Consider the following 13,292-nt stretch of genomic DNA (forward strand, 5'->3'; position numbering starts at 1 on the left):
AAATATTTTCACAACTGTTGGGATGATACATGGAGTTACAACTAGTTGAATGATACTTCTGCCATGGCCTGAGGGGGTCTGTATAGTTTTAGTGGCACTTAGGAATGTTGAGGAGGGTGAAAAACTATTTTTTTTATGGCATAAGTCACTCCCTCTTTCTCCATTTGATGCAAACGCCTGTGTGCCACCAGAAAACAAGAAGAAGAAGAACGCCTCCATGCAATTACTGCCAACATGGCCGAAGCGCCAAAACGACCAAAGAAACGAAAAGTTTTGCCTGAGGATAGAAAAATTAAAAAAAACGGAGCCTACCTAGAATAAAATGGACTTTATTGTCATTATATTTGCATATAACAAGATTAAGGACTCCAACATAAGGTGCGGTAGTGGGAACATATATGGGGTAAAAATAAATTACACAAGGGGTAATAAAGAAAAAACTAACAATTTAAATAAACAGACTACTATCCAATAAAAATAATAAGCAATCCTGTACAATATACAATATACCTGGATAAAAGGGCAGTCAGGATCAACATTGCCCCGGCTTTCACTCATTGGCGTGAGTGAGCTCAAGGATGAGGAGGGATTAAATTTTTTGCATCATTTTTCCAAACCGTTGCAACTTCTGCTGCAACGTTTTGGAAAAATGCTGCAAATTTAGACATTTTAAGCCACAACTTGTGAAAATTGACTACGCATCTTCTTCAACAACACCTCAATGCTTGTACTCAGTAGTAACTAAGATATGTTATTGTGATACAAGAGGAAGAGTTCAACCTGAACAATATCCACATTGATATTGGGGTTTCCACTTGCTGTCTGGCTCAAACAAGAATTTAAAAATATGTTTGTTTTTTTCTCAACACTTATAACAACACCAGAGGAAGTGGGTATGCTATTTTAAATAGAACGTTTCCAATGAGGTGAAATAGAGCAACAAGATAAGTTTTCACACTCGTAGCAAGTACTTCAAATGTGGTCCTCTTCACTTCAGAGATCATGCAGAAGGTCAGGAACGGTCAGAAGCCGTACTTTCGGCCGACGACAGACAACAGATGTCACTCGGAGGAGCTGACCATCCTGATGGACGGCTGCTGGGCCGAAGACCCCACAGAAAGACCAGACTTTGGTCACATCAAGATTTACATGGCCAAGCTCAACAAGTAAGACGTGTTTAACATTACTCACCACAGGTGTGTGCAGTGTGTTTGTATGTAATGACTACAAAACAAAAATGACATGCTTTATGTGGGAGTTGCCTCCTAGCAGCTCCACTGTAGACACGACACAAGAGCCAAGCGTGCAGTTTTAACAAAGTTTTTAATGTGCATAGATTTGAGTCCAACTCTTTCTCCGGCAGAACGTGACTTTTCAGTCACGTCCGTATCCTCTCTCCCCTCCTGCTCCCGGCCGCTTACTGTTAAAGACAACAGATGATTAGATTAACGTACCACCTGTGAAATCTAATCACCTGCCAGCTGTGTCTCGCCGTCAGCACTGCCACGCCCCCGTCTGATGGTGCTCTGTCCTCAGCACCATGGACAGAGGCGGTGACCTTTGCTCCTGCAGGCAGCGCTGGCCACATCTCCCTCCACACTATATTTAATATACTTTAAGTACTTTTTTAAATTTTTGTTGACATACAGACAGAATTCACACATCATGAATGATATTTAGTGGAACTTCGGTTCTCTGTTTGTTTGTTTTTATTAAGTACTGCTGCCAAACAAGGATGGCCCATATGTCTTAAAATCTATATTAAGATATATATTGCAGTTTCCTACAATCACTATACATTATCCGGCATGTAAATGATAATAGAAGAATTTCAAAAGGGGTTACAAAGTATGCAGTAACATATGCGTCATTTTCTCAAAACTATTATTAATGTGCTTAGTATTTACTGTTAATATCTGGTGACTTTCTTTTGTAACATGGGTCTATCTACACTTCTGTTAAAATGTAATAAACAATTATTATTCTGTTGTTTCAATACTTAATAGTAGTTTTGGGCGATACTACAAATTTGAGTATCAATCCAATACAAAGTAATTACAGGGGCATTATTTCCCATATCAGTGGTGATAATGATGCTTAAAATTTGTAAAATTATTGAATTATTAAATTTTTGGTAGAGATGTCCGATAATATCGGTCTGCCGCTATTATCGGCCGATAAATGCTTTAAAATGTAATATCGGAAATTATTGGTATCGGTTTCAAAAAGTAAAATTTATGACTTTTTAAAACGCCGCTGTACAGAGTGGTACACGGACTTAGGGAGAAGTAAAGAGCGCCAATAAACCTTAAAGGCACTGCCTTTGCGTGCCGGCCCAATCACATAATATCTACGGCTTTTCACACACGCAAGTGAATGCAAGGCATACTTGATCAACAGCCATACAGGTCACACTGAGGGTGGCCGTATAAACAACTTTAACACTGTTACAAATATGCGCCACACTGTGAACCCACACTAAACAAGAATGACAAACACATTTTGGGAGAACATCCGCACCGTAACACAACATAAACACAACGGAACAAATACCCAGAACTCCTTGCAGCACTAACTCTTCCGGGACGCTACAATATACACCCCCCGCTACACCCTACCCCCCACCCCACACACCTCACCCCCCAACCCCGCCCACCTCAACCTCCTCATGCTCTCTCAGGGAGAGCATGTCCCAAACTCCAAGCTGCTGTTTTGAGGCATGTTAAAAAAAATAATGCACTTTGTGACTTCAATAATAAATATGGCAGTGCCATGTTGGCATTTTTTTTCCATAACTTGAGTTGATTTATTTTGGAAAACCTTGTTACATTGTTTAATGCATCCAGCGGGGCATCACAACACTGTATATATCGGTATCGGTTGATATCGGAATCGTTAATTAAAAGTTGGACAATATCGGAATATCGGATATCAGCATAAAAGCCATTATCGGACATCTCTCATTTTTGGTTCCAGTTATAATCAGACAAAAACACAGGATGGTAATGTAACAATTCAGCAATAATGAAATATTTAAATTATTTCCTAAATCCCTTGTATTATATACAATAATTTGGGGGAAAAAAATAGTTCAAAATAATTTAAAGTAAGAACTACTATTGGATCTTATTTACTGAGTTTGTAAACCATAGCAAAAATAATAAAACATTGATTTTGTCTAATCTAATCTAATCACTGTAGCATTGACCATTAATTGATAATACACTTATGTATTTATTTATTTGTTTGAAGACATACCGTATTTTTCGGACTATAAGGCTCACTTAAAATCCTTTCATTTTCTCAAAAATCGACAGTGCGCCTTATAACCCGGTGCACCTAATGTACGGAATAATTCTGGTTGTGCTTACCGACCTCGAAAATTTTTTATTTGGTACATGGTGTAATGATAAGTGTGACCATTAGATGGTAGTTACACATAAGAGATACGTGTAGACTGCAAAATGACGCCAGTAAACAACAACAAAACTTTAAATTTTCCATTGAAAATAAAGAACATTACACACGGCACTCAAAAATCTGTCAAAATGTTTGAGTATGACTTTGAAGCCGCACCGCTTGATGGATTGTCGGCCCATTACGGCTACCGTAGTCAGAGGTACAAGTATTACTATGGTGTATGTATAAGGATGGCAAAATGGCACCTATTAGCAGAGATATTATCTTGTGTTTTGTTTCACAATATTATGCAAAACCAACTTTTTTTTACCTTCTGGTACCTGCTGATCAGTGACTTGCGGTGAGGTTGATCGCTGGTGAGGCACTGATTTCATCACAGTCAGATTTACAAACATATGAACCCTAAAGAGTATCTTATTCACCATTTGATTGGCAGCAGTTAACGGATTATGTTTAAAAGCTCATACCAGCATTCTTCCCTGCTTGGCACTCAGCATCAAGGGTTGGAATTGGGGGTTAAATCACCAAAAATTATTCCCGGGCGCGGCGCCGCTGCTGCCCACTGCTCCCCTCACCTCCCAGGGGGTGATCAAGGGGATGGGTCAAATGCAGAGGACAAATTTCACCACACCTAGTGTGTGACAATCATTGGTACTTTAACTTAACTTTAACTTTACACATACAAACTGTAGCACACTTAAAAGCACATTTAATTAAAAAAACTTTATTATGGTCTTACCTTTACTTATAAGTGCGGGAACAATGGTGTTCGTGTTGGATGAGTTGTGAATGAATGAAATATGAAATCCGTGCTGCAGTCTGCAAGTGTACCTAATGTTGTGTCCCTGCAGTCGTTCACGGCTCCTCCGGCGCGAGCATTGTTGTTTTTGCACTTTTTGGCTTCTTGTTAAGTGACTTTCTTTGGGTGGATTCGGTCTTGCACGTGGAGGGTTTGGGTGTGGGCTTTGGTTGGTGTGGCGCTCCTGTCGGGGGGTGCGTTCTGTGGCGGGGGTGCATTAACCGGCACCAGGAGGCGGGATTACTGCGAGCCTCACACAATGCGTCTTTGCAGCAGTTTTATGATCGCTCAGCACAAGAAATACGTTACACACATACAGTTGTTGACAAAATACACTGTACATTATATACCTCAGCTAACTAAACTATGGAAATGTATAATATAATTCATATAGCAATACAGTCTCACTGCACAGCAGGCCAACAGTTAGCCGAGTCATTGCGCAATCCATGTTGAGGCACAACTGAGTGACGTGCCTCAACTGGCTGCTGATCACTGGTCTCTTCTCAGTATTTGAACGGCAAATGTGAAAATTCAGCGATTTTGAATAAAAAATAATCTAAAACTGGTGAAGTTAAATGGAAAATAACTTTATAGTATAATCACTGAATACATATAACAATTTAATTAATTTTTTTTCGTTTTACATTTTTTTTCTTTCCATGATGGCAGGTGAGGCCCCGCACGTCACTGCTGCTGATGTGTATTTGAGATCTGCATAAATCGTGAAAAATTGTGCATGTCCGTGCCGATGCCGTAGTCCAGTGGTCTCCAACCACCGGGCCGCGCCCCGGTACCGGTCCGTGGATTGATTGGTACCGGGCCGCATAAGAAATAAAAAAATAAAAAAATAAATTAAAATTGTTTATATTTTTATGTTTTTTTAAATTAAATCAACATAAAAAACACAAGATACACTTACAATTAGTGCACCAACCCAAAAAACCTCCCTCCCCCATTTACACTCATTCACACTCATTTGCACAAAAGGGTTGTTTCTTTCTGTTATTAATATTCTGGTTCCTACATTATATATCAATATATATCAATACAGTCTGCAAGGGATACAGTCCGTAAGCACACATGATTGTATTTTTTTATGACAAAAAATACAATCATGGCCGTCATTGACGGCCAAATTTATATAATTCATATTGTATGGAATGGAATGGAACTTCATTGCCAATCGAATGGAACTTTATTGATATTGCACTTAAAAAGTACAAAAAAATGTATTGGGACGGCGTGGCGCAGTGGGAGAGTGGCCGTGCGCAACCCGAGGGTCCCTGGTTCAATCCCCGCCTAGTACCAACCTCGTCATGTCCGTTGTGTCCTGAGCAAGACACTTCACCCTTGCTCCTGATGGGTGCTGGTTAGCGCCTTGCATGGCAGCTCCCTCCATCAGTGTGTGAATGTGTGTGTGAATGGGTAAATGTGGAAGTAGTGTCAAAGCGCTTTGAGTACCTTGAAGGTAGAAAAGCGCTATACAAGTACAACCCATTTATCATTATTTATCATTATTTACAGTACAAAGCCGTCCAGGAACAGCCTTACAGTATATAGGGTAGACAGAACTGGAAGACTCATGGGTCGCCACAAGGTCGGCACACCGCATAAAAGATAGGAAAAAGGTAAACATGGGGGTAGGAGGAGAAGGAAAAATAAACAAATCCTAAAGTAAGCTCCTATGGTGCGTGTTTGTCGTTGGCCTGGAAGTCGCGCCGTTCGGCATCGCGGAACAGAGTCAACATCCCCAAGTGGGGAGGTATTCAGTGCCTCTTTTGCATGTTTACTGCATGACGCTGCCAAGGCCAACGCAGAAGGAGCCAAATTGTAGATAAGGCTTGTTTTGCTTAGACCGATCAAAACACATTCCAATGTGTGCTGTAAGTTGTCCGTTCTGGCTCTCAAATCGATCATGAGTTCGCCTTGCAGAGCTGAACAGGTTTCTCCGAGATGTTATCCAATTTGCGATTCAGTTCGGAAATCGCCAAACCTTGAGTTCCCACAGCTCTGCCCATCCTTCAATCATTTGTGGCAGCTTTGGGGTACGTAGAGCAGCATCTTCCAATGTGTCCATACACCAAGGCAACGCTGTGTATATTGTCTATATCGCGAGACCTTACTCCCCACCCAAAATTCTGGCTCTCAAATCGATCATAACTTCGCCTTGCAGAGCTGAACAAGTTTCTCCGAGATGTTATCCAATTTGCGATTCAGTTCAGAAATCGCCAAACCTTGAGTTCCCCCAGCTCTGCCCATCCTTCAATCATTTGTGGCAGCTTTATGGTATGTAAAACGGCTGCCAACATCTTCCAATTTGTCCAAACACCAAGGCAACGCTGTGTATATTGTCTATATCGCGAGACCTTACTCCACACCCACAATTTTAGTGAGTGAAGAAGCCTTTTTGGACAAAAGGAGAAAGATCTTCAACAAACAAAAAGTCAACATCCCCAAGTGGGGAGGTATTCAGTGCCTCTTTTGCTGCAATTGTCTGACCCGCAGTGTTTACTGCATGATGCTGCCAAGGCCAACGCAGAAGGAGCCAAATTGTAGATAAGGCTTGTTTTGCTTAGACCGAGCAAAACACATTCCAATGTGTGCTGTAAGTTGTCCGTTCTGGCTGTCAAATCGATCATAACTTCGCCTTGCAGAGCTGAACAGGTTTCTCCGAGATGTTATCCAATTTGCGATTCAGTTCGGAAATCGCCAGACCTTGAGTTCCCCCAGCTCTGCCCATCCTTCAATCATTTGTGGCAGCTTTGGGGTACGTACACTGCAAAAAGTCAGTGTTCAAAAACAAGAAAAAAACAAAACAAAAATTAGGGATATTTTATTTGAACTAAGCAAAATAATCTGCCATAGAACAAGAAAATTTGGTTTGTCAAGAATTTCCAAAACAAGTAAAATTAGCTAACCTCAATGAACCTAAAAATACCTTAAAATAAGTATATTCTCACTAATAACAACTGTACTACTATATGAGTGCGTATTTTCTATTGTTTCATTGAACATAAAACAGCAAAGTCCATTTGGCTGTCATCTGTTTTAATATGAGACACAATTGTGTCAAAGTCATGATTTTTTTTTCATGCTTGAAATAAGAAATTATTACTTTAAAAAAGCAGTTTTATACTTGTGAATGTTGGTGACACAGCTTTGCAACACTTGATATTCTAGTTTCAAGCATGTTTTACTCAATATAGGTCATCCGATCTCAGCAACAAGCTGTAATATCTTACTGAGATAGTTTAGGACCAAAACCCTTAAAACAGTGGTTCTTAACCTGGGTTCGATCAAACCCTAGGGGTTCGGTGAGTCGGCCTCAAGGGTCCGGAGGAGCTTCCGCCGCGGAGGTCAGGACACACCCGACTCATCGTGTAGATAAACACTTCTCCCTATCAGCGTATTATGGATACCCCCAAACAATGTTCCCTCTAATTTTCCATATGCGTGGACCTGCTCAGTGGCCTAGTGGTTAGAGTGTCCGCCCTGAGATCGGTAGGTTGTGAGTTCAAACCCCGGCCGAGTCATACCAAAGACTATAAAAATGGGACCCATTACCTCCCTGCTTGGCACTCAGCATCAAGGGTTGGAATTGGGGGTTAAATCACCAAAAATGATTCCCGGGCGCAGCACCGCTGCTACCAACTGCTACCCACTGCTCCCCTCACTTCCCAGGGGGTGAACAAGGGTGATGGGTCAAATGCATAGGACAAATTTCACCACACCTAGTGTGTGACAATCATTGGTACTTTAACTTAGATGTGCACACTGTGGCCACACCAGCAGCACACCTGTTCCAAACCTGACTAAAGTTAAATGTTTTATTACTATAATCAAATGACAGCAGTAATTTCCATGGGATTATTTTCTAAAATAAGTGTTTTGGGCCACTTACAATGACAGTAACACAGCATATTGTTTTTCATGAGCTGTGTACTAGTATTGTATGTCTGGGTGGGGGTCCTGCTTTGTAAATAATTTGTACCCCTTTCCGATATCGCATTTAGTTCCCACTAAAACATTCACATGTTGCACAATGAGATGTAAACATGGGATCATGTGTACATTCCTGTAACTTTCTGTCTGTATAATATATCTTTATTAGTATTTCTTTAATATAATAACATAATTTCATGATTAATATTTATAAATTAAGATTAAATTAAGAAAAAAAACATTTTATTTTTCACTAAAGAAGGGTTCGGTGAATGCGCATATGAAACTGGTGGGGTTCAGTACCTCCAACAAGGTTAACAACCACTGCCTTAAAGCAAGTAAAACGCTCTAACATAAAATCTGCTTAGTGAGAAGAATTATCTTGTCAGACAGAAAATAAGCAAATATCACCCTTATTTGAAATATTTCATCTTACTTAGATTTTAGTTTTTGCAGTGTAAAACAGCATCTTCCAATGTGTCCATACACCAAGGCAACTCTGTGTATATTGTCTATATCGCGAGACCTTACTCCACACCCAAAATTCTACGAGTGAAGAAGCCTTTTTGGACAAAAGGAAAAAGATCTTCATCAAACAAAAATAGTCAAGTTTCCTCTAGTCCAATGTTTTTCAACCTTTTTTGAGCCAAGGCACATTTGTTTTCCATTGAAAAAATGCAGAGGCACACCACCAGCAGAAATCATTAAAAAAATGAAACTCAGTAACCAATATTGACACTAAAAACTTGACGCAATTGTTGGATATGACTTTAAACCATAACCAAGCATGCATCACTATAGCTCTTGTCTCAAAGTAGGTGTACTGTCACTACCTGTCACATCACACCCTGACTTATTTGGAGTTTATTGCTGTTTTCCTGTGTGTTGCGTTTTACTTCTTGTCTTGCGCTCCTATTTTGGTGGTTTTTCCTCTTTTTTCTGTATTTTCCTGTAGCAGTTTCATGTCGATATTTCCCGCATCTACTTTGTTTTAGCAATCAAGAATATTTCAGTTGTTTTTATCCTTCTTTGTGGGGACACTGTTGATTGTCATGTCATGTACGGATGTACATTGTGGATGCCGTCTTTGCTCCACAGTAAGTCTTTGCTGTCTTCCAGCATTCTGTTTTTTTTTTTTACTTTGTAGCCAGATCAGTTTTAGTTTTGTTCTGCCGAGCCTTCCCTAAGCTTCAATGAATTTTCTTAGGGGCACTCACCTTTTGTTTATTTTTGGTTTAAGCATTAGAACTATTTTTACCTGCACACTGCCTCCCGCTGTTTCCCACATCTACAAAGCAATTATCTACCGGCTGCCACCTACTGATATGGAAGAGTATTACACGGTTACTCTGCTGAGCTTTAGACAGCACCGACACTCAACAACAACACATCATTTGCAGACTATAATTACTTGTTTGCAAAAAATATTTTAACCCAAAGAGGTGAAATTACATAATCTCCCACGGCACACCAGACTGTATCTCACGGCACACTAGTGCCGCGGCACAGTGGTTGAAAAACAATGCTCTAGTCGACCCTATGTGGATTCCCAAGCCCGGCCTGATGTTTTTTCCCTTCAAAGCCCTTCATGTGACCCTAATGTGACCGTTCCTAAACTTGTTCTACCCGTCAAAAGGCAAGATGAGCTTTGTGACGTACAGCTTTGCTTTCCGAGTGACCTGCACTCGAGAGCTCGGTGTGATTGATAAGCTCCGAGTCAGTCAAGGGTGCTCCTGACAGTGCACACTTGCTGCACATGTGCATGACACCCCTTCTTTACACTATTTTAATTTTCACAAGTACATTTATGTTGTTAGCATGACATGATGGATGTCATGTTATATTTGATGTTATATGTGCCTCACAAACTTGAAGGGCACAGCAACAAGAGTGTTGTTTATCACTAAATGGTTTGTTTACCCGTACAGACACTCACCTGCACTGCAAAAACTGAAATCTAAGTAAGATGAAATCAAATAAGGGTGATATTTGCTTATTTTCTGTCTGATAAGATCATTCTTCTCACCAAGCAGATTTTATGTTAGAGTGTTTTACTTGTTTTAAGTGTTTTGGTCCTAAATGATCTCAGTAAGATATTACAGCTTGTTGCTGAGATTTGATGACCTATATTGAGTAAAACATGCTTGAAACTAGAATATCAACTGTTGCAAAGTTGTGTCATCAACACTCACAAGTATAAAACTACTTTTTCAAAGTAAACATGTCTTATTTCAAGCATGAAATAAAAAATCATGACTTTGACACAATTGTGTCTCATAATCAAAACAGATGACAGCCAAATGGACTTTTGCAGTTTTATTTTCACTGAAACAATAGAAAACACATACTCATATAGTAGTACAGTTGTCACAGTACAGTAAACTGACAGTTAATATTTAACATGTGACATTTTAAACAATTTTGAACAGAAATAGTTCATGCACAAATATATATACCGTATTTTTTGGACTATAAGTCGCAGTTTTTTTTCATAGTTTGGCCGGGGGTGCGACTTATACTCAGGAGCGACTTATGTGTGAAATTATTAACACATTAGCGTAAAATATCAAATAATATTATTTCGCTCATTCACGTAAGAGACTAGACGTATAAGATTTCATGGGATTTAGCGATTAGGAGTGACAGATTGTTTGGTAAACGTATAGCATGTTCTATATGTTATAGTTATTTGAATGACTCTTACCATAATATGTTACGTTAACATACCAGGCACGTTCTCAGTTGGTTATTTATGCCTCATATAACGTACACTTATTCAGCCTGTTGTTCACTATTCTTTATTTAATTTAAATTGCCTTTCAAATGTCTATTCTTGGTGTTGGGTTTTATCAAATAAATTTCCCCCAAAAATGCGATTTATACTCCAGTGCGACTTATATATGTTTTTTTCCTTCTTTATTATGCATTTTCGGCAGGTGCAACTTATACTCCGAAAAATACGGTGTATATATATATATATATATATATATATTTATATATAAAAATGCATTTTTAGACAATATGATTTTCCTGAGCGGCTAGTAGACCCCGAGAGTAAAAGCAGTTGCCTTGTTGCCTTTCCATTAACAAAAATAAACTAGTTTTTAGTATAAGTTTGCTGGTTTCAAGAAATGTAATGCCGAGTGCATGTCATTATGTCAAGATAATGGCACTAGCATTTACTTAATTTAGAATATTTTTCAACATTATGAAAGAAAAAAGGTCTCATATTTGTTTTTTCCATCAAGAAAAGTGCACTTGTTATTAGTGAGAATATACTTATTTTAAGGTATTTTGGGGTTCATTGAGGTTAGCTAATTTTACTTGTTTTGGAAAGTCTTGACAAGCCAAATTTTCTTGTTCTACTGGCAGATAATTTTGCTTAGTTCAAGTAAAATACCCCTCATTTTTGTATTTTTTTTTCTTGTTTTTGAACACTGACTTTTTTTGCAGTGTGGTCCAGGTTATACTGCATACTTTATACTGCAACAAGCATGTTGACCTATGTCACACTGTTATTATTTATTTACTTTGTTCCGCGAACTACGTCCGACTTGTACTACTTACTTTGTACTGCAGCAAGTATGTTGAATTATGTAAACAAGAACGCACTCACCGTTTACTGCATCTGATTGGTTCATTAGTTCTATCTCCATCTCGATCTACATCTGCTTAATAATAGGCTTTAAACACTCTGTGTTATGTTTTAAAGAAACAAAGTAAGTCTTGTGTGGGAAACTTAGCAAGAGTTATTTCAATACCAAGAAGCTGATACATTATCTTTTTTTTTTTGGCGCAAAAAGGATTCTAATTCATACCTGTTGGGGAAAAAAAGGCATGAAAATGTTTATTGCTACCTGACAAAAGCGCAATGAATATCCAACACAAACGCAAATGCAGCAATCCATCATCTTTATTTTCATAAAAGTACTACTTTTTTTAATCATAATTATGTTATTCCTGTAAAATTATGACTTTTTATCCTAATTAAACAACTTTATTCTACAAAATCCAAATCCAGTGAAGTTGGCACGTTGTGTAAATCGTAAATAAAACCAGAATAAAATGATTTGCAAATCCTTTTCAACCTATATTCAATTGAATAGACTGCAAAGACAAGATACTTAAAAGTTTGAACAGAGAAACTTTCTTATTTTTCGCAAATATTAGCTCACTTGGAATTTGATGCCTGCAACATGTTTCAAAAAAGCTGGTATAAGTGGCAAAAAAGACTGAGAACATTGAGGAATGCTCATCAAACACTTATTTAGAACATGGAACAGGTGGGTGCCATGATTGGGTATAAAAGCAGCTTCCATGAAATGCTCAGTCATTCACAAACAAGGACGGGGCGAAGGTCACAAATTGTCCAACAGTTTAAGAACAACATTTCTCAACGAGCTTTTGCAAGGAATTTAGGAATTTCACCATCTACGGTCCGTAATATCATCAAAAGGTTCAGAGAATCTAAAGAAATCACTGCACGTAAGCGGCAAGCTCGTGACCTTCGATCCCTCAGACGGTACTGCATCAAAAAGCGACATCAGTGTGTAAAGGATATCACCACATGGGCTCAGGAACACTTCAGAAAACCACTGTCAGTAACTACAGTTTGTCGCTACATCCGTAAGTGCAAGTTAAAACTCTACTATGCAAAGCGAAAGCCATTTATCAACAACACCCAGAAACGCCGTCGGCTTCGCGGGGCCCGAGCTCATCTCAGATGGACTGATGCAAAGTGGAAAAGTGTTCTGTGGTCTGACGAGTCCACATTTCAAATTGTTTTTGGAAACTGCGGACGTTGTGTCCTCCGGACCAAAGAAGAAAATAACTATCCGGATTGTTATAGGCACAAAGTTCAAAAGCCAGCATCTGTGATGGTATGGGGGTGTATTAGTGTCCAAGGCATGGGTAACTTACTCATCTGTGAAGGCACCATTTTAATGCTGAAAGGTTTTGGAGCAACATATGTTGCCATCCAAGCAACGTCTTTTTCATGGACGCCCCTGCTTATTTCAGCAAGACAATGCCAAGCCACATTCTGCACGTGTTACAAAAGCGTGGTTTCGTAGTAAAAGAGTGCGGTTACTAGACTGGCCTGCCTGTAGTCCAGACCTGTCTCCCATTG

The 13,292-nt window shown here is 39.1% G+C and overlaps 1 protein-coding gene across 2 annotated transcripts in view; it reads left to right on the top strand.

Annotated features, from left to right (window-relative positions):
* The window catches only part of npr2 (natriuretic peptide receptor 2), a 233,698-nt gene that overhangs the window by 164,098 nt on the left and 56,308 nt on the right, over positions 1-13,292 (top strand). For both annotated transcript variants that reach the window (XM_061980767.2, XM_061980768.2), the window contains exon 15: positions 998-1,166. In XM_061980767.2, coding sequence (XP_061836751.2) covers positions 998-1,166 — 169 coding nt within the window. The remainder of the gene's footprint in view (positions 1-997; positions 1,167-13,292) is intronic.

Source organism: Nerophis lumbriciformis, linkage group LG20 (genome assembly GCF_033978685.3).
Source record: "Nerophis lumbriciformis linkage group LG20, RoL_Nlum_v2.1, whole genome shotgun sequence".
Lineage (NCBI taxonomy): Eukaryota > Metazoa > Chordata > Actinopteri > Syngnathiformes > Syngnathidae > Nerophis > Nerophis lumbriciformis.